The sequence below is a fragment of the Oncorhynchus mykiss genome, chromosome 6 (assembly GCF_013265735.2).
Source record: "Oncorhynchus mykiss isolate Arlee chromosome 6, USDA_OmykA_1.1, whole genome shotgun sequence".
Lineage (NCBI taxonomy): Eukaryota > Metazoa > Chordata > Actinopteri > Salmoniformes > Salmonidae > Oncorhynchus > Oncorhynchus mykiss.
In genome coordinates, this window is record NC_048570.1 from 6,472,307 (window position 1) to 6,491,966 (window position 19,660).

The 19,660-nt window shown below is 40.5% G+C and overlaps 1 protein-coding gene across 1 annotated transcript; it reads left to right on the forward strand.

The window, feature by feature from the left end:
* Positions 1-9,705: 9,705 nt before the first annotated feature.
* LOC118964815 (C-X-C motif chemokine 13-like) lies at positions 9,706-16,300 on the forward strand. The gene is made up of 4 exons (XM_036979284.1): positions 9,706-9,795; positions 11,585-11,720; positions 15,359-15,439; positions 15,514-16,300. The coding sequence occupies exons 1-4, from the start codon at positions 9,732-9,734 to the stop codon at positions 15,563-15,565; spliced, it is 333 nt and encodes a 110-aa protein (XP_036835179.1). The 5' UTR covers positions 9,706-9,731; the 3' UTR covers positions 15,566-16,300.
* Positions 16,301-19,660: the final 3,360 nt, after the last annotated feature.

Genomic DNA, 19,660 nt, shown 5'->3' on the forward strand with positions numbered 1-19,660 from the left:
TAAAGATTTAACAGTGTCTATCAATATTAGCTTCTCTTATCTCTTTGGACACATTCACATGAGTAAATGAGTGAAATTGCTTCCATGACAAATAGTCTCAATGCTTTTCCATCCCCTCCTAACAAAATAAATGTAGCTGACTGGTGGCATTTACTGTCTGAGAAGAGAGTATCATTACCACCTGCTGGTCAATGTTGGGAACTGCGGTGAATTTACAAATCAGAAAGTCAAGACATGATTTAGGGGGCTGTTGTTGGCAGTCCAGCTCTTTTTGGCCCCAAACGGCTCTTTGTGTTTTTTCAAGTCAAACAGTTTGCGACAGTTTGACTATGATTGGTGTTAAAACAATTCCAATTCAATTATTAAATTAAATTATACTCTACCTTAACTACAATGTATTTAAAAATGCATTCTACCACACCAATTAAACATTTGCATTTAAAGTATTACTTTTTAATGTATATAAACAAAATGTATATAAATGTAACAATTAAAAATGAATTCATTCTGAACAACATAACAATAGAATATTGCAAAATATCAAAGAAAAATAAATAACAATTTGCAAAACTGCAGCATCCCACTTAAAACATTAAACTGGTCCCTCTTTTCTCTCTCTGCTTTATTACCATGTTATAACCAGCAATGATGACCATATTTAGCTTTTATGAGAGATTTGCATTCGGAAATACAAGCTGCCTCACTTTCGAGGGGCTGATGCGGTTTCTTCTCTCTTCTTCTTCTGCTTCTTCTATGATATCATGGCGTTCTGCAAACAATCATGTAAGTGCATCACCTACTGTGCTAGAAAGTACTATCAATCATGATATGCCCAATTCTGTATAATCATGAAAATTAAAACCAAATAAATCCCTACTAACTTCTACCGCAACCTCCATTTCCTTGTCCAATTGTGGGCTAGTGACTCCATCAGTCTGACAGTAGGTTCACTTACTACAGGAGCAGCTATGGAAGCTCCATCAGTCTGACAGTAGGTTCACTTACTACAGGAGCAGCTATGGAAGTTCCATCAGTCTGACAGTAGGTTCACTTACTACAGGAGCAGCTATGGAAGCTCCATCAGTCTGACAGTAGGTTCACTTACTACAGGAGCAGCTATGGAAGCTCCATCAGTCTGACGGTAGGTTCACTTACTACAGGAGCAGCTATGGAAGCTCCATCAGTCTGACAGTAGGTTCACTTACTACAGGAGCAGCTATGGAAGCTCCATCAGTCTGACAGTAGGTTCACTTACTACAGGAGCAGCTATGGAAGTTCCATCAGTCTGACAGTAGGTTCACTTACTACAGGAGCAGCTATGGAAGCTTCATCAGTCTGACAGTAGGTTCACTTACTACAGGAGCAGCTATGGAAGCTCCATCAGTCTGACGGTAGGTTCACTTACTACAGGAGCAGCTATGGAAGCTCCATCAGTCTGACAGTAGGTTCACTTACTACAGGAGCAGCTATGGAAGTTCCATCAGTCTGACAGTAGGTTCACTTACTACAGGAGCAGCTATGGAAGCTCCATCAGTCTGACAGTAGGTCCACTTACTACAGGAGCAGCTATGGAAGCTCCATCAGTCTGACAGTAGGTTCACTTACTACAGGAGCAGCTATGGAAGCTCCATCAGTCTGACAGTAGGTTCACTTACTACAGGAGCAGCTATGGAAGCTCCATCAGTCTGACAGTAGGTTCACTTACTACAGGAGCAGCTATGGAAGCTCCATCAGTCTGACAGTAGGTTCACTTACTACAGGAGCAGCTATGGAAGCTCCATCAGTCTGACAGTAGGTTCACTTACTACAGGAGCAGCTATGGAAGTTCCATCAGTCTGACAGTAGGTTCACTTACTACAGGAGCAGCTATGGAAGCTCCATCAGTCTGACAGTAGGTTCACTTACTACAGGAGCAGCTATGGAAGCTCCATCAGGCCACACTGCAAGTCCACCAATCTGTTTTACAGCCTCTACATATGATACATCATGACTAATTGTATATATGTGAGCCTCTCTAGCCTCTCTCTGTACCTGCCATCCACCAAATTCTGCACCGTGTTCTCCCCCACAATTAGAGCACTTAGCCTTCACATTGCTTCCACATTCACCTTAATCATGTTCCCCTCGACACAAAGCATATATTTACACAATCTTCTCTTGCTGAGCCTGGCTACTCCACGCTGGCCTGCTGCTCGTAGCACCATCCTCTGCTCGATTTACCACAGTTCTTCTGTGGTGATTTACCACAGTTCTTCTGTGGTGATTTACCACAGTTCTTCTGTGATGGTTTACCACAGTTCTTCTGTGGTGATTTACCACAGTTCTTCTGTGGTGATTTACCACAGTTCTTCTGTAGTGATTTACCACAGTTCTTCTGTGGTGATTTACCACAGTTCTTCTGTGGTGATTTACCACAGTTCTTCTCTCTCCACTCAAGTGTTTGCTAGTGCTATCATGTTTCATCTTACCTCCTGAACCGGAAATGAGATCAGCCTCACCACTTCACCCTAGTCTGCTCCTGTGAGTCCCTCTGGATAAAATGTCTGCTAAATGACTAAGCTGTAACTATATCGGCCTAACAAACCAGGCAGAAGTATGTCTAACTTGTCCCACCTAGCTATATTCAGATGAACACACTAAACTGTAAGTCTCTCTGGATAAGAGCGTCTGGTAACAGTCCTTTACTGTGGGAGCCTGCTAACAGTCCTTTAGTGTGGGAGCCTGCTAACAGTCCTTTAGTGTGGGAGCCTGCTAACAGTCCTTTACTGTGGGAGCCTGCTAACAGTCCTTTAGTGTGGGAGCCTGCTAACGGTCCTTTAGTGTGGGAGTCTGCTAACAGTCCTTTAGTGTGGGAGCCCGCTAACAGTCCTTTACTGTGGGAGCCTGCTAACAGTCCTTTAGTGTGGGAGCCTGCTAACGGTCCTTTAGTGTGGGAGCCTGCTAACAGTCCTTTAGTGTGGGAGCCTGCTAATGGTCCTTTAGTGTGGGAGCCTGCTAACAGTCCTTTAGTGTGGGAGCCTGCTAACAGTCCTTTAGTGTGGGAGTCTGCTAACAGTCCTTTAGTGTGGGAGTCTGCTAACAGTCCTTCAGTGATGAGGTTAGGTGCACACTCATCATTTCCAATGGAAACTACTGGGACCAACATGCATGATAGTTACAGTATGAGCTGCAATAGTTTCCACTGAATGAAACCGTGTGATTCTCACAGTTAGTGTTATAATGTCTATATAACAGTGTTATAATGTCTATATAACAGTGTTATAATGTCTATATAGCAGTGTTATAATGTCTATATAACAGTGTTATAATGTCTATATAACAGTGTTATGTCTATATAACAGTGTTATAATGTCTATATAGCAGTGTTATAATGTCTATATAACAGTGTTATAATGTCTATATAACAGTGTTATAATGTCTATATAGCAGTGTTATAATGTCTATATAACAGTGTTATAATGTATATATAGCAGTGTTATAATGTCTATATAGCAGTGTTATAATGTCTATATAACAGTGTTATAATGTCTATATAACAGTGTTATAATGTCTATATAACAGTATTATAATGTCTATATACCAGTGTTATAATGTCTATATAACAGTGTTATAATGTCTATATAACAGTGTTATCAGGTCTATATAACAGTTAGTGCTGTTTGCACGAGCCCTCAGACTTGATTCAACTAATCAAGTCATCATCAAACCTTTGATTTGAATCAGGGTTGTGCGTGCTCCCCTTTGGGTTTCCAGAACCAGGATTGGGAGACACTGGTCTTAACACCCAGAGGTCTGTTCATTCAGAACAAAACCGTAACAAACAGTTTGTAACGGAAACCATTAACTTTGAACAAAAACATGCTTTTCAATAAAAAGTCAAGAATCTTCTGGACAAATTCATGTTGGTCCCTCCCCTTTTCCTTCAGTTTGCTTCTGCTGGTTTCCGTGTGGGTTTGAGGGGTCGTGAACACACCCCAGGTTTCCACTGACACACCATGCTCAGATCATAGAAGGTGACACAGACATGGGCTGGCTGCATGTGGTTTACCCACACGGTGTTCAGGTTCATTATATTGCCTAACTTTCTGTTCTGGTTCAGAGGGGAAAGTGAAATCCAGGAAGTGAAATGCTGTGCTTTCTTCCTCCTTTGGTCCATTTGGAGTTTTTTGGTTCTGCAAAGCCATAAAAACCTGTATTATAATGATGGTACTGATATAATAGGCCTCCTGTCTACTAGACTCACTGTCAGTCTGGGACTATTAAAGTACGATAATATAGTAATACTAACACAGCTACTATTACAATATTACTTTGTTATAAACTTGTATTAGCCTTCATCTAATCCTATTTTATCTGACCATAATAGCCTTTATTATAAGACATATGTTATTATACCCATGTTATTGTACCCATGTTATTCTACCCATGTTATTATACCCATGTTATTATACCCATGTTATTATACCCATGTTATTCTACCCATGTTATTCTACCCATGTTATTCTACCCATGTTATTCTACCCATGTTAATCAACCCATGTTATTCAACCCATGTTATTATACCCATGTTATTCAACCCATGTTATTATACCTATGTTATTATACACATGTTATCTACCCATGTTATTCTACCCATGTTATTCTACCCATGTTAATCAACCCATGTTATTCAACCCATGTTATTATACCCATGTTATTCAACCCATGTTATTATACCTATGTTATTATACACATGTTATCTACCCATGTTATCTACCCATGTTATTATACCCATGTTATTATACCCATGACTGTACGTTTGTTTATTGTGTAACTCTGTGTTGTTGTTTGTGTCGAACTGCTTTGCTTTATCTTGGCCAGGTCACAGTTGTAAATGAGAACTTGTTCTCAACTGGTCTACCTGGTTAAACAAAGGTTCAATTAAAATAAAATAAATATAAAGGATTGTTATTAGATGATAATGAGAAGAGATACATGCTTACCACAAACAAGTCTTACAAAATGTGAAACATATTGCTATTTGTGATGAATGTGAATTCCAAGGAGACAAATTAATTCAGTGTGTTTTTCTTCCTGCAACTAATTCTACGTTTTTGAAAATGGACAACTGGAAGTCGTTGTTCTCCCTGCTAAATTTAGGCCCAGTTGAATGCCTGCCAGGGATGATTCCCACATACTTTGACTGCCACAGCAGTCAACTAGCTAATCACAGTAGTCAACTAGCTAGCCACAGTAGTCAACTAGCTAGCCACAACAGTCAACTAGCTAGCCACAGTAGTCAACTAGCTAGCCACAACAGTCAACTAGCTAGTCACACCAGTCAATTAGCTAGCCACAGCAGTCAGCTAGCTAGTCACACCAGTCAATTAGCTAGCCACAGCAGTCAGCTAGCTATTCACACCAGTCAATTAGCTAGCCACACCAGTCAATTAGCTAGCCACAGCAGTCAACTAGCTAGCCACAACAGTCAACTAGCTAGCCACAGCAGTCAGCTAGCTAGTCACACCAGTCAATTAGCTAGCCACAGCAGTCAGCTAGCTAGTCACACCAGTCAATTAGCTAGCCACAGCAGTCAGCTAGCTAGTCACACCAGTCAATTAGCTATCCACAGCAGTCAGCTAGCTAGTCACACCAGTCAATTAGCTAGCCACAGCAGTCAGCTAGCTAGTCACACCAGTCAATTAGCTAGCCACAGCAGTCAGCTAGCTATTCACACCAGTCAATTAGCTAGCCACACCAGTCAATTAGCTAGCCACAGCAGTCAACTAGCTAGCCACAACAGTCAATTAGCTAGCCACAGCAGTCAGCTAGCTAGTCACACCAGTCAATTAGCTAGCCACAGCAGTCAGCTAGCTAGTCACACCAGTCAATTAGCTAGCCACAGCAGTCAGCTAGCTATTCACACCAGTCAATTAGCTAGCCACACCAGTCAATTAGCTAGCCACAGCAGTCAACTAGCTAGCCACAGCGGTCAACTAGCTAGCCACAGCAATCAGCTAGTTAGCTGTTTACCTTTCTACCACATTCACTCATTTGTTTGTAAACAACTAACAAGCTAGTTAGCTCTCTCATGTTCTTGTCAAACTGTCAACAGAGTAGCTAGGAAGCAACAAGATGTGCCAAACAACAGCCTAAAAACCACTTGAGGACAAATAAATCAGATTTGACAGTTCAGACACAAGTCACATGGCCAGGAATCAGATTTGTATCTGACTTAAAACCACCTATGAAGGTGGCTTGAAATGTGACTTGAAATGTCCAATTCCATCTGCTTTTTGCTGTTCAGACTGCAGGAAAAATAACAGATTAGAATCGGATATGCAAAAAATGTGGATTTGAGTCATTTCAAACTGCCAATGGGAACAATCCTTATACGTAGGTCGCTCTGGATAAGAGCGTCTGATAGATGACCACAATGTAAAATTAGATGAGGTCATCACCGGGCAGTCCACGGCCAATAGAGAGCTCTTTCCATCAGTCTGCTAATAGAAAAAACATTGTCTGGCATCTTAATGCTTGTTGGAATTTTCAGTTCCTCATTCTGGGTTCCTTGCACCCGATCAAGTGAAATTAATCTAAATTAAACACAAGTGATATGAAGCTATCAGCCTTGATAAATGTGTGGCAGAGTGATTCTGATAGGGAAAAGAACACAAGTGATACGAAGCTATCAGCCTTGATAAATGTGTGGCAGAGTGATTCTGATAGGGAAAAGAACACAAGTGATCTGAAGCTATCAGCCTTGATAAATGTGTGGCAGAGTGATTCTGATAGGGAAAAGAACACAAGTGATCTGAAGCTATCAGCCTTGATAAATGTGTGGCAGAGTGATTCTGATAGGGAAAAGAACACAAGTGATATGAAGCTATCAGCCTTGATAAATGTGTGGCAGAGTGATTCTGATAGGGAAAAGAACACAAGTGATATGAAGCTATCAGCCTTGATAAATATGTGGCAGAGTGATTCTGATAGGGAAAAGAACACAAGTGATATGAAGCTATCAGCCTTGATAAATGTGTGGCTGAGTGATTCTGATAGGGAAAAGATACGACAGGGTAGTAATAGTACTGTATTAATTCCCAAGGAGGAGGTGTTGTTGCACATGCAGTGTATAATGTCAGGTCCACAATTACTGACACCCTTGATAAAGATGAGAAGAACCAAAGTAGCTTTATTTTCATGTCATCTGAACATAGTACAGGTTCCGATGGAGCCCGTTTCCGTTTGTCAAACTGCAGGTGTTTACATTTGTTGGACGTCATTAAAAAGGAGCCTCATACCGACTGTAAAATATGGTGGAGGATCTTTGATGTTATGGGACTATTTTGCTTGTTCTTTTTTTTGTTTTTTGTCCACAAAGTCAAAAAACTCTGCCTTTTTCTACCATTTATCTTCTGAAAAATTAGATTTTTAAACCTAACCTTAACCCTAATCTTAAAAGAAGATCACAATTATTTTTGTTTTGTCCTGGGGCCCTTGTTACGGTCAACGGCATCATCAAATTTGCCAAGTACCAGGCCATTTCAGCCAAAAAGCTGGTTGCCTCTCCAGGGTTCTGAAACTTGGCCACAAGTGGATCTTCCAGTAAGACAATAACCCCAAGCACTAATCAAAATCAGCAAAGAAATTATTAAATGACCACAAAATGAACAGTTTGTTAAGGTCCTCTCAGTCTCCAGACTTGAACCCCATTGAAAACATGTGGTTTGAATTGAAGAGGGCAGTCCATCAGCGCAGACAAAAGATATCAAGGATCTGGAAAGACTCTGTTATAGAGGAATGGTCAAAGATCTCTCCCGATGTGTTCTTCATTCTCATAACCTAATGTAGCAGGTCTAAGATCCCTCCTGATGTGTTCTTCATTCTCATAACCTAATGTAGCAGGTCTAAGATCCCTCCTGATGTGTTCTTCATTCTCATAACCTAATGTAGCAGGTCTAAGATCCCTCCTGATGTGTTCTTCATTCTCATAACCTAATGTAGCAGGTCTAAGACCCCTCCTGATGTGTTCTTCATTCTCATAACCTAACGTAGCAGGTCTAAGATCCCTCCTGATGTGTTCTTCATTCTCATAACCTAATGTAGCAGGTCTAAGATCCCTCCTGATGTGTTCTTCATTCTCATAACCTAACGTAGCAGGTCTAAGATCCCTCCTGATGTGTTCTTCATTCTCATAACCTACTGTAGCAGGTCTAAGATCCCTCCTGATGTGTTCTTCATTCTCATAACCTAATGTAGCAGGTCTAAGATCCCTCCTGATGTGTTCTTCATTCTCATAACCTAATGTAGCAGGTCTAAGATCCCTCCTGATGTGTTCTTCATTCTCATAACCTAACGTAGCAGGTCTAAGATCCCTCCTGATGTGTTCTTCATTCTCATAACCTAATGTAGCAGGTCTAAGATCCCTCCTGATGTGTTCTTCATTCTCATAACCTAATGTAGCAGGTCTAAGATCCCTCCTGATGTGTTCTTCATTCTCATAACCTAATGTAGCAGGTCTAAGATCCCTCCTGATGTGTTCTTCATTCTCATAACCTAACGTAGCAGGTCTAAGATCCCTCCTGATGTGTTCTTCATTCTCATAACCTACTGTAGCAGGTCTAAGATCCCTCCTGATGTGTTCTTCATTCTCATAACCTAACGTAGCAGGTCTAAGATCCCTCCTGATGTGTTCTTCATTCTCATAACCTAATGTAGCTGGTCTAAGATCCCTCCTGATGTGTTCTTCATTCTCATAACCTAATGTAGCAGGTCTAAGATCCCTCCTGATGTGTTCTTCATTCTCATAACCTAATGTAGCAGGTCTAAGATCCCTCCTGATGTGTTCTTCATTCTCATAACCTAATGTAGCAGGTCTAAGATCCCTCCTGATGTGTTCTTCATTCTCATAACCTAACGTAGCAGGTCTAAGATCCCTCCTGATGTGTTCTTCATTCTCATAACCTAATGTAGCAGGTCTAAGATCCCTCCTGATGTGTTCTTCATTCTCATAACCTAATGTAGCTGGTCTAAGATCCCTCCTGATGTGTTCTTCATTCTCATAACCTAATGTAGGAGGCGTAAAAGAAGATCCTATAAAACATAGTAGAAAAAGACTCAGTGGCCATTATCCTCTCAAGGTGAGGTATTGAAAACAGCAGGGCCATTTTAACCCCAGTCTGTTTGAGAGAGAAAAGAAATATGACTTGTGAAACAAAATCACTTTCACTGAGCAATTGTATTAGTATAAAATATAATTTCCCCTTTTTTTTGCATAAAATATAGCTCAGTGTTTGCATTATTGATTTTATACAGTCTTTAAAAAAAATCTTTATCAAAGCCAATAATTATGGACCTGTCTGCATGTCTAGGAGAAATACAGTTTTTAAACGCTCTCCAATCTTGTCCACTGAATCTCTACTTGTTCTACTCAGCATTTACCAGGTTTTGACTAGATTGCTGAAGTATTATTTGATTATATTATCATTAAAATCCTCTTTACAATGTAACAAGACAGATTCTCGATATGGCATGTTTCATTTCAATAGAATCACTAGGCTAGAAATGAAGGGTAAAGTTAAAATAGTGAATATATATATAGACATTTTTATATCCTCCAAAAGTCTGATCTTCATTTTGAGTGAAGACGAGGGATTCCCCACACACTTCCTTTTTTGCAGCAATATAAACCCAGAGACAACATCATTCAGTTTCAGTAGACACCAGCCGACCACAGCCAACACAGACTCAAGATGCCTTTCAAGCCACACTACCTGTTGGTGTCCCTGACTCTCTGCTGGTTCGTGGCTCTTCAAGGTGAGATATTGCATCTTTATCTATATATCTACATATCTATGAATCTGTTCAACTTGACTCTTGAACAATCAACAAACCAAACCTATTATCGTTTATTTTTTAATACAATTTCATTCTAATTATCACAATCAATCCACTGCAATGTTAAGTGTCTCAGAGTAGGGTCTGTATTCAATCCGTATGGCAGAAGTTCTGCGTTGCAGCGTGAGTGAAATTTAAAGGTAATGTTCCTGAGTGGAAACTGCATTCACGGTAAACGCTGCATGTCGGCTCAATCAGATATTACCGTTACATTGCTGTCACGCTATCACTGTCTTTTAACTGGTGTTTTTATTTCTTTACTTACCTACTGTTCACCTAATACCTTTTGGTATTAACTATTGGTTAGAGCCTGTAAGTAAATATTTCACTGTGAGGTATACTACACCTGTTGTATTCAGCATTTCACTGTAAGGTCTACTACACCTGTTGTATTCAGCATTTCACTGTGAGGTCTACTACACCTGTTGTATTCAGCATTTCACTGTGAGGTCTAATACACCTGTTGTATTCAGCATTTCACTGTAAGGTCTACTACACCTGTTGTATTCAGCATTTCACTGTGAGGTCTACTACACCTGTTGTATTCAGCATTTCACTGTGAGGTCTAATACACCTGTTGTATTCAGCATTTCACTGTAAGGTCTACTACACCTGTTGTATTCAGCATTTCACTGTAAGGTCTACTACACCTGTTGTATTCAGCATTTCACTGTAAGGTCTACTACACCTGTTGTATTCAGCATTTCACTGTAAGGTCTACTACACCTGTTGTATTCAGCATTTCACTGTAAGGTCTACAATTGTTGTATTCAGCATTTCAATGTAAGGTCTACTACACCTGTTGTATTCAGCATTTCCCTGGAAGATCTACTACACCTGTTGTATTCGGCATTTCACTGTAAGGTCTACTACACCTGTTGTATTCAGCATTTCACTGTAAGGTCTACTACACCTGTTGTATTCAGCATTTCACTGTAAGGTCTACTACACCTGTTGTATTCAGCATTTCACTGTAAGGTCTACTACACCTGTTGTATTCGGCATTTCACTGTAAGGTCTACTACACCTGTTGTATTCAGCATTTCACTGTAAGGTCTACTACACCTGTTGTATTCAGCATTTCAATGTAAGGTCTACTACACCTGTTGTATTCAGCATTTCCCTGGAAGATCTACTACACCTGTTGTATTCGGCATTTCACTGTAAGGTCTACTACACCTGTTGTATTCAGCATTTCACTGTAAGGTCTACTACACCTGTTGTATTCAGCATTTCACTGTAAGGTCTACTACACCTGTTGTATTCGGCATTTCACTGTAAGGTCTACTACACCTGTTGTATTCAGCATTTCACTGTAAGGTCTACTACACCTGTTGTATTCAGCATTTCACTGTAAGGTCTACTACATCTGTTGTATTCAGCATTTCACTGTGAGGTCTACTACACCTGTTGTATTCAGCATTTCACTGTAAGGTCTACTACACCTGTTGTATTCGGCGCACGAGACAAATAAACTTTGATTTGATTTAATCTGTAACACTTCAGCGATGATACAGACTGAATAGAGCCCTAAGAGTGCTGATCTAGAATCAGTTTTGTCTTTCTAACATTCACATGTTTCAAAGTGCAACTTTTAGTGATGATAAAAAGGTGTTAACTCTATCCCTTAAACCTTAACCTTTAACCCCAAATTCTAACAACACTAGATTGTTATTGTATGTAATATTCCCGGTCTTCATCCCTGCAGCATTCCCCATGAACGGCTGTGCTGCATGTCAGAAGTGTCGCTGCATCCGGACGTCCTCTGCTTTCATCTCTCCTCGGCTGTTCCACAGGATAGAGATCCTACCTCCAGGTGCCCACTGTCGTCAAACAGAGATCATGTGAGTCAACTAACACCACCTAGCAACCAGTCAAGAACCCTTTCACAGTCAACAAGCAAACCAACATCTATTTCTAAAATATATATATTTACACATGACTTAAAAAAAAGTTACATTAACCTAATAAAAACTTTTCTGTATGAATGAGGTTTATACAGTAACCCTGATACATTACCTGGTCTGTCTAATACATTATCACAGTAGCCCTGATACATTACCTGGTCTGCCTAATACATTATCACAGTAGCCCTGATACATTACCTGGTCTGCCTAATACATTATCACAGTAGCCCTGATACATTACCTGGTCTGTCTAATACATTATCACAGTAGCCCTGATACATTACCTGGTCTGCCTAATACATTATAACAGTAGCCCTAATACATTACCTGATCTGCCTAATACATTATCACAGTAGCCCTGATACATTACCTGGTCTGCCTAATACATTATCACAGTAGCCCTGATACATGACCTGGTCTGCCTAATACATTATAACAGCATGCCTAATACATTATAACTGCATGCCTAATACATTACCTGATATGCCTAATACATTATCACAGTAGCCCTGATACATTACCTGGTCTGCCTAATACATTATCACACTAGCCCTGATACATGCCCTGGTCTGCCTAATACATTATAACAGCATGCCTAATACATTATCACAGCATGCCTAATACATTACCTGGTCTGCCTAATACATTATCACAGTAGCCCTGATACATGCCCTGGTCTGCCTAATACATTATCACAGCATGCCTAATACATTATCACAGCATGCCTAATACATTATCACAGCATGCCTAATACATTATCACAACATGCCTAATAGATTATCACAGCATGCTTAATAGATTATCACAGAGTGCCTAATACATTAACTAATAATAAGAGTTCTACCTGGAACCAAACAGTCTCCTATGGGGACAGCTGAACATCCCTTTTGGAACGCTTGAACGCTTGCTGGAGTGTGTATATGCCTGTCCTGACAATACAAACAGGGTTCTCCTAAGTCAACGAACTTCAGGTTGGAAAGTTGGAGTTCTAGAAAGATGCCCCAGTTTCCGACTTGGATTTTCAAGTCAGGTGTCATCGTTCAAAACGATTTTTCATAATTGGGTTGAATTTTTTTCAGTTTCCAGTTGTCTTGAACACGCTGAAGTCGGAAGTCTGAGATTTCAGAGTTCCCAGTAGTTTTGAACTCCGCATTAGTCTCATCGGAGGGAGGGAGAGAACAGCAGAGGGTCCACCGCTCACGGTCCTGCTCTCTCCTTCCTTTCCTCCGGTGAGACTGACCAGAGAGAGGTGAGACTGACCAGAGAGAGGTGAGACTGACCAGAGAGAGGTGAGACTGACCAGAGAGAGGTGAGACTGACCAGAGAGAGGTGAGACTGACCAGAGAGAGGTGAGACTGACCAGAGAGAGGTGAGACTGACCAGAGAGAGGTGAGACTGACCAGAGAGAGGGGACAACGACGTCCACCTGATGGCTAAAGTCGAGTCACACCACATCTGCTTTCAGACACAAATTCATGTTGTTCCTCTGACCAGAGGAAGTATAATATCCCTCCCTATTAAAATAGACAGGACGAGATGCTAATAATGATAGAAACACAGCGTTGTCCATACACTTGGCTACTCATTCATTACAGTGTGAGTGGAAGTAGAGAGAAACATGTGTTATATTATGTAATAGTGTTGAATGAAAACAGTGACAGAGCAGAATGAAAACTTAAACATGAACTCACTCATAAATAACAGCAGCTGTTTTCTTTGATCATTTCTCTCTGGTCATGGTTTTAAAAGTTATGAAATCTTACATAGGCTGGTATCAAACTTTGCGTGGGGTCGTGGAAGCTGTAGGCACAGTGATTTGAGCTATACGATTGGCCAGCGCAGTTAGACTCACTCGATTTATCCACAGATCTTCCTGTCCGCTGGTTAGGTGGAGTTTGTCTTTCCTGACAAATTAAATGGTTTAAAATGGGAACAGTTTGTCTACCCGGTGCGCAAGGCTTCTGAAGTGCACCTGCCGGTAACAGCGCAACACAAATTTAAAAAAGAAGAACCGCAATCCTTTTTCATATGATTATCTACAGAAATGTTTGGTGATCGACTAGGAATGCCTTGAAGTCGATCGCGATCGATTGGTTGGTAACCACTGGCCCAGTGGAATCTCCATGCTTTTTGTTGTTGTTGTTCAGGCTTCATCTGTGTCTTGGAAACCGCACCTAAAACCCATGGTGGCTGTCATTGTCTTCACACATAGATCATGTGAGTCAGTCAGCGAGGTCTTGAACGAAGCGCTAAACTGTGGTTTTCTAATGCATAGGGGGAAGAAGCGTGGGGGATCGGTCGTGGTGGAGGGGAAATTAATTAGTCAGTATAGTCACTTTACTGCATGCTATGCAAACCAATCATTAGTCACTGATGATGAGTTCAATGTTCCTATTCGTAACCAAGGCTAAGACATTGTAATAAATGTGGGCATTTGCAGTGGTAGCCTATAGCAATTCCCCCTCGAAACTCAGTATGTGGCAGGGACTCCAGACAATCACAGATTACAAATATGTTTTTCTAGTCAAGGCCATCCTATTCAACTATTGCTGTACATGTACTATTATATGCTACCTATTCTACAGATATACTATATATTCTATCCACATACTGTCCACAATGACTCTACATTCAATCACACATGTAAACATATACATACAGTGTATTCAGAAAGTATTCAGACCCCTTGACTTTTCCACATTTTATTATGTTTACAGCCTTTTTCTAAAATGGATTAAATAAAACAATTGTCCTCATCAATTTACACACAATACTCCATAATAACAAAGTGAAAACAGGTTTTTAGACATTTTAGCAAATGTATTAAAAATAAAAAACAGAAACACCTTATTTACATAAGTATTCAGACACTTTGCTATGAGACTCTACATTGAGTTTAGATGCATCCTGTTTCCATTGATCATCCTTGAGATGTTTCTACAACTTGATTGGAGTCCACCTGTGGTAAATTCAATTGATTAGACATGATTTGGAACATCTCACAGCTGTCTATATAAAGGTCCTACAGTTGACAGTGCCTGTCAGAGCAAAAACCAAGCCATGAGGTCCAAGGAATGCCAAGAGAGTGAAAAGCTGTCATCAAGGCAAAGGGTGGCTACTTTGAACAATCTCAAATATAAAATATATCTGTATTTGTTTAACACTTTCTGGGTTACTACATGATTCCATGTTTTATTTCATAGTTTTGATGTCTTCACTATTATTCTACAATGTAGAAAATAGTAAAAATAAAGAAAAACCCTGGAATGAGTAGGTGTGTCCAAACTTTTGACTGGTACTGTATCTATACATACATTAACATATACAGGACTCTGACTTTGCTCATCCTAATACTTATAGATTTCTTAATTCCGTTCTTCTACTCAGATTTGTGTGTATTGTTAGATATTACTGCACTGTTGGAGCTGGGAACACAACCATTTCACTACAGCCATAATAACATCTGCTAAATATGTGTACGTTCATATTGACGTTTTCTGATAGGTTCAATTCTGCAGTGTATGATATGTAACCATGGCGACGCTGTAATGTATATCCCTCCCTTCATTCATCAGCGTTACCAAGAAGGACAAAGCCACCGTCTGTGTGACTCCAGATGCAAGATGGATCAACAAAGTCATTGTCAAGTTACAAAGGTAAATACAACACACACACACACACACACACACACACTTCTGTTGACTTTAACACAGACCATCTCTTTCTACAGTACCAACAAGAAGAAGAGAAGTGTAGAACTTCCCCATCTCAACCACCATTGAGTGAATTGGAACAGGAATGTATCAAGTTGGAGCTAAATGGAAATGTGATACCAATGTGATACCAATGTGATACCAATGTGATACCAATGGATTCTATTCAAATACGATTCCAATACCAAGTTAATTTGTTTATCTGAAATGATCTCAGTATGTATTGTTAGGTTCTTATTTTTCAGAGTAAATAACCCTTGGACACTAGAGAAGCTTTAACCAAGTGTAATTCTTCCCAGAGGTTCTGTACAGCTGTAATTCAGACAACACAACATTTGTCCCACCCAGATATTTATATCCCACTTATTAAGACACTCCTCCTTCTCTTCAATCCTTTCATTTTATGGTTCTACAGGAAGAGAGAAAAAAGGGAAACAGGAAACCAAACCTTTATTACTCCCTTCAGGTGACCTGTCCTCACCTCCTGACCTCAACCCCTCCTTCACCTAATCCACAGATGTCCATCTGTCTCCCCTGTTTCACACTTTGCTCTCCTCTCGTCCCCCAACACATTCCACCGCTATCTGTCTTTCTACAGAGACCCAGTCTCTTTTCCTCCTTAATATACTATGTGTCTAATCTGTCATGTCTTTAATGTCTCAATGTTCAAACTGTCGAATCCAACAAGTCCCTCGTCTTCAACAACAGCATCCTAATATTCAATTCATATAAACTTGGAAATGACTAATAAATGTATAAACAATGATAATAAAACATGAAAAAAAACTAACAAATGATTAGAAAACATGAATCAAACAAACAAATGAACAAACAACGAACAGACAGTCACCGTGAGGTGTACAAATTCAGAGACTTATGGCCTCTGAACTATGATCACATAACAAAATGCCATTCCAGCTGAATCTGCTGTCTCCTTCAATGGCAGCTGGAGCAGCTTTTAGTCTCTCCACTTTCCCCTTCTGGTTCCTAACAGAGTGATAGCACAAGACTTGGAAAGCAACAAAAATAAATAAAACATAACAGTATTAACAATGTGATAAGCGATGCATAATTATATATGCATGAAAACCAAAGTCTGAGACCATGACAAGTCCCACTCTCTCTTCAGCTGACTCTATGCCTCCAGGATACTTTCCTGTTGGGTTCCACAAAAATGAATGCCCTAAAAAGCTTCCTCAAGCTTACGCCCAGTCTTCCCCTTTAGGCCCAGTCTTCCCCTTTAGGCCCAGTCTTCCCCTTTAGGCCCAGTCTTCCCCTTTAGGCCCAGTCTTCCCCTTTAGGCCCAGTCTTCCCCTTTAGGTCCAGTCTTCCCCTTTACGCCCAGTCTTCCCCTTTAGGCCCCAGGGTCCAAGAGGTGTTCCCAAGTCACTTTCTCTTTGTTCCCCATCTCCTCCATTTCACCTGATTGGCACGTCACCTGATATGCAAGTGCGTATCCCTAACCCTGATTGGCACGTCACCTGATATGCTAGGGCGTATCCCTAACCCTGATTGGCACGTCACCTGATATGCTAGGGCGTATCCCTAACCCTGATTGGCACGTCAGCTGATATGCTAGGGCGTATCCCTAACCCTGATTGGCACGTCAGCTGATATGCAAGTGCGTATCCCTATAACCCACATGACATCCTCTTGAGGGAACTCAGCACTGTATCTGCTTTCACATCAATACCTTCAACATGTTGTTCACAGTAGAATTACCCCTCTATCCTCTATCATATGATGCATTAACCCATAAAGCAGCTAAACCCCAAACCAACTATGATGTTTATAGTAGTTCCCAGACCCAACCCATCTGTATGTCTTACAGTGGACTGTAGTCTTCCTCTCTCTCGCTCTGCTTCCTGTGTCATGGTGTCTTCACTCACCCATTATGCAGCTGGACTTCATGTGAGAACTATGCCCCCCCCAAGGAGAGACACTACGAGCTGAGAACTATGCCCCCCCCCCCCCCCCCCCCCCCCCAAGGAGAGACACTACGATCTGAGAACTATGTCCCCGCCCCCAAGGAGAGACACTACGATCTGAGAACTATGCCCCCCCCAAGGAGAGACACTACGATCTGAGAACTATGCCCCCCCCAAGGAGAGACCCTACGATCTGAGAACTATGCCCCCCCCCCCCCCCCCAAGGAGAGACACTACGATCTGAGAACTATGCCCCCCCCAAGGAGAGACACTACGATCTGAGAACTATGCCCCCCCCCCCCCCCCCCCCCCAAGGAGAGACACTACGATCTGAGAACTATGCCCCCCCCAAGGAGAGACACTACGATCTGAGAACTATGCCCCCCCCCCCCCCCCCCCCCAAGGAGAGACACTACGATCTGAGAACTATGCCCCTGACAACATCCTTTCTGATATTTTAATAACCACATCCCCTGTTCTCCAATCGGTCCCCTAGTTACCAGTAACCAATCCATGTGACATGAGTCGTCATAAACTGATATCCCAACAATGCTACTAAAGTAACCAATGCTACTAACAACATGGCCCATGACTATAGTCTCACAATACCCCTCATGTACTGTCCCAACAGCTCCTTCAGTTACTGTCCCTACAGCTCCTTCAGTTACTGTCCCTACAGCTCCTTCAGTTACTGTCCCTACAGCTCCTTCAGTTACTGTCCCTACTACTCCTTCAGTTACTGTCCCTACAGCTCCTTCAGTTCCTGTCCCTGCTGCTCCTTCAGTTACTGTCCCTACAGCTCCTTCAGTTACTGTCCCTACAGCTCCTTCAGTTCCTGTCCCTGCTGCTCCTTCAGTTACTGTCCCTACTGCTCCTTCAGTTACTGTCCCTACAGCTCCTTCAGTTACTGTCCCTACTGCTCCTTCAGTTACTGTCCCTACAGCTCCTTCAGTTCCTGTCCATGCTGCTCCTTCAGTTACTGTCCCTACTACTCCTTCAGTTACTGTCCCTACAGCTCCTTCAGTTACTGTCCCTACTACTCCTTCAGTTACTGTCCCTACAGCTCCTTCAGTTCCTGTCCCTGCTGCTCCTTCAGTTACTGTCCCTACAGCTCCTTCAGTTACTGTCCCTACAGCTCCTTCAGTTCCTGTCCCTGCTGCTCCTTCAGTTACTGTCCCTACTGCTCCTTCAGTTACTGTCCCTACATCTCCTTCAGTTACTGTCCCTACTACTCCTTCAGTTACTGTCCCTACTAGCACCTGACCTCTAGGAAGAGTTACTAGATCATGACGTTAGCACCCTAACCCCTCACAGAATTCCCACTCCAGGATCCCAATCTGGTGAAATTTGGATCAAAATAAAAACTCAAAGTGAAATCAGCAATACATATATCACAATACATATATCACAATACATATATCACAATACATATATCACAATACATATATCACAATACATATATCACAATCTATATATCACAATACATATATCACAATACATATATCACAATACAGTATATCACAAAACATATATCACAATACATATATCACAATACATATATCACAATATATATATCACAATACATACATCACAATACATATATCACAATACATATATCACAATCTATATATCACAATACATATATCACAATACATATATCACAATACAGTATATCACAATACATATATCACAATACATATATCACAATACATATATCACAATATATATATCACAATACATACATCACAATACATATATCACAATACATATATCACAATCTATATATCACAATACATATATCACAATACATATATCACAATACATATATCACAATACATATATCACAATACATATATCACAATACATATATCACAATATATATATCACAATACATACATCACAATACATATATCACAATACATATATCACAATCTATATATCACAATACATATATCACAATACATATATCACAATACATATATCACAATACATACAGTATATCACAATACATATATCACAATACATATATCACAATACATATATCACAATATATATATCACAATACATACATCACAATACATATATCACAATACATATATCACAATCTATATATCACAATACATATATCACAATACATATATCACAATCTATATATCACAATACATATATCACAATACATATATCACAATACATATATCACAATACATACAGTATATCACAATACATTTATCACAAT

Coding starts and splice junctions, on each gene's coding strand:
- LOC118964815 (XM_036979284.1), top strand. CDS start 9,732: ATGCCTTTCAAGCCACACTACCTGTTGGTGTCCCTGACTCTCTGCTGG. Junction 9,796..11,584: donor CTGGTTCGTGGCTCTTCAAG/GTGAGATATTGC, acceptor TCATCCCTGCAG/CATTCCCCATGAACGGCTGT. Junction 11,721..15,358: donor TGTCGTCAAACAGAGATCAT/GTGAGTCAACTA, acceptor TTCATTCATCAG/CGTTACCAAGAAGGACAAAG.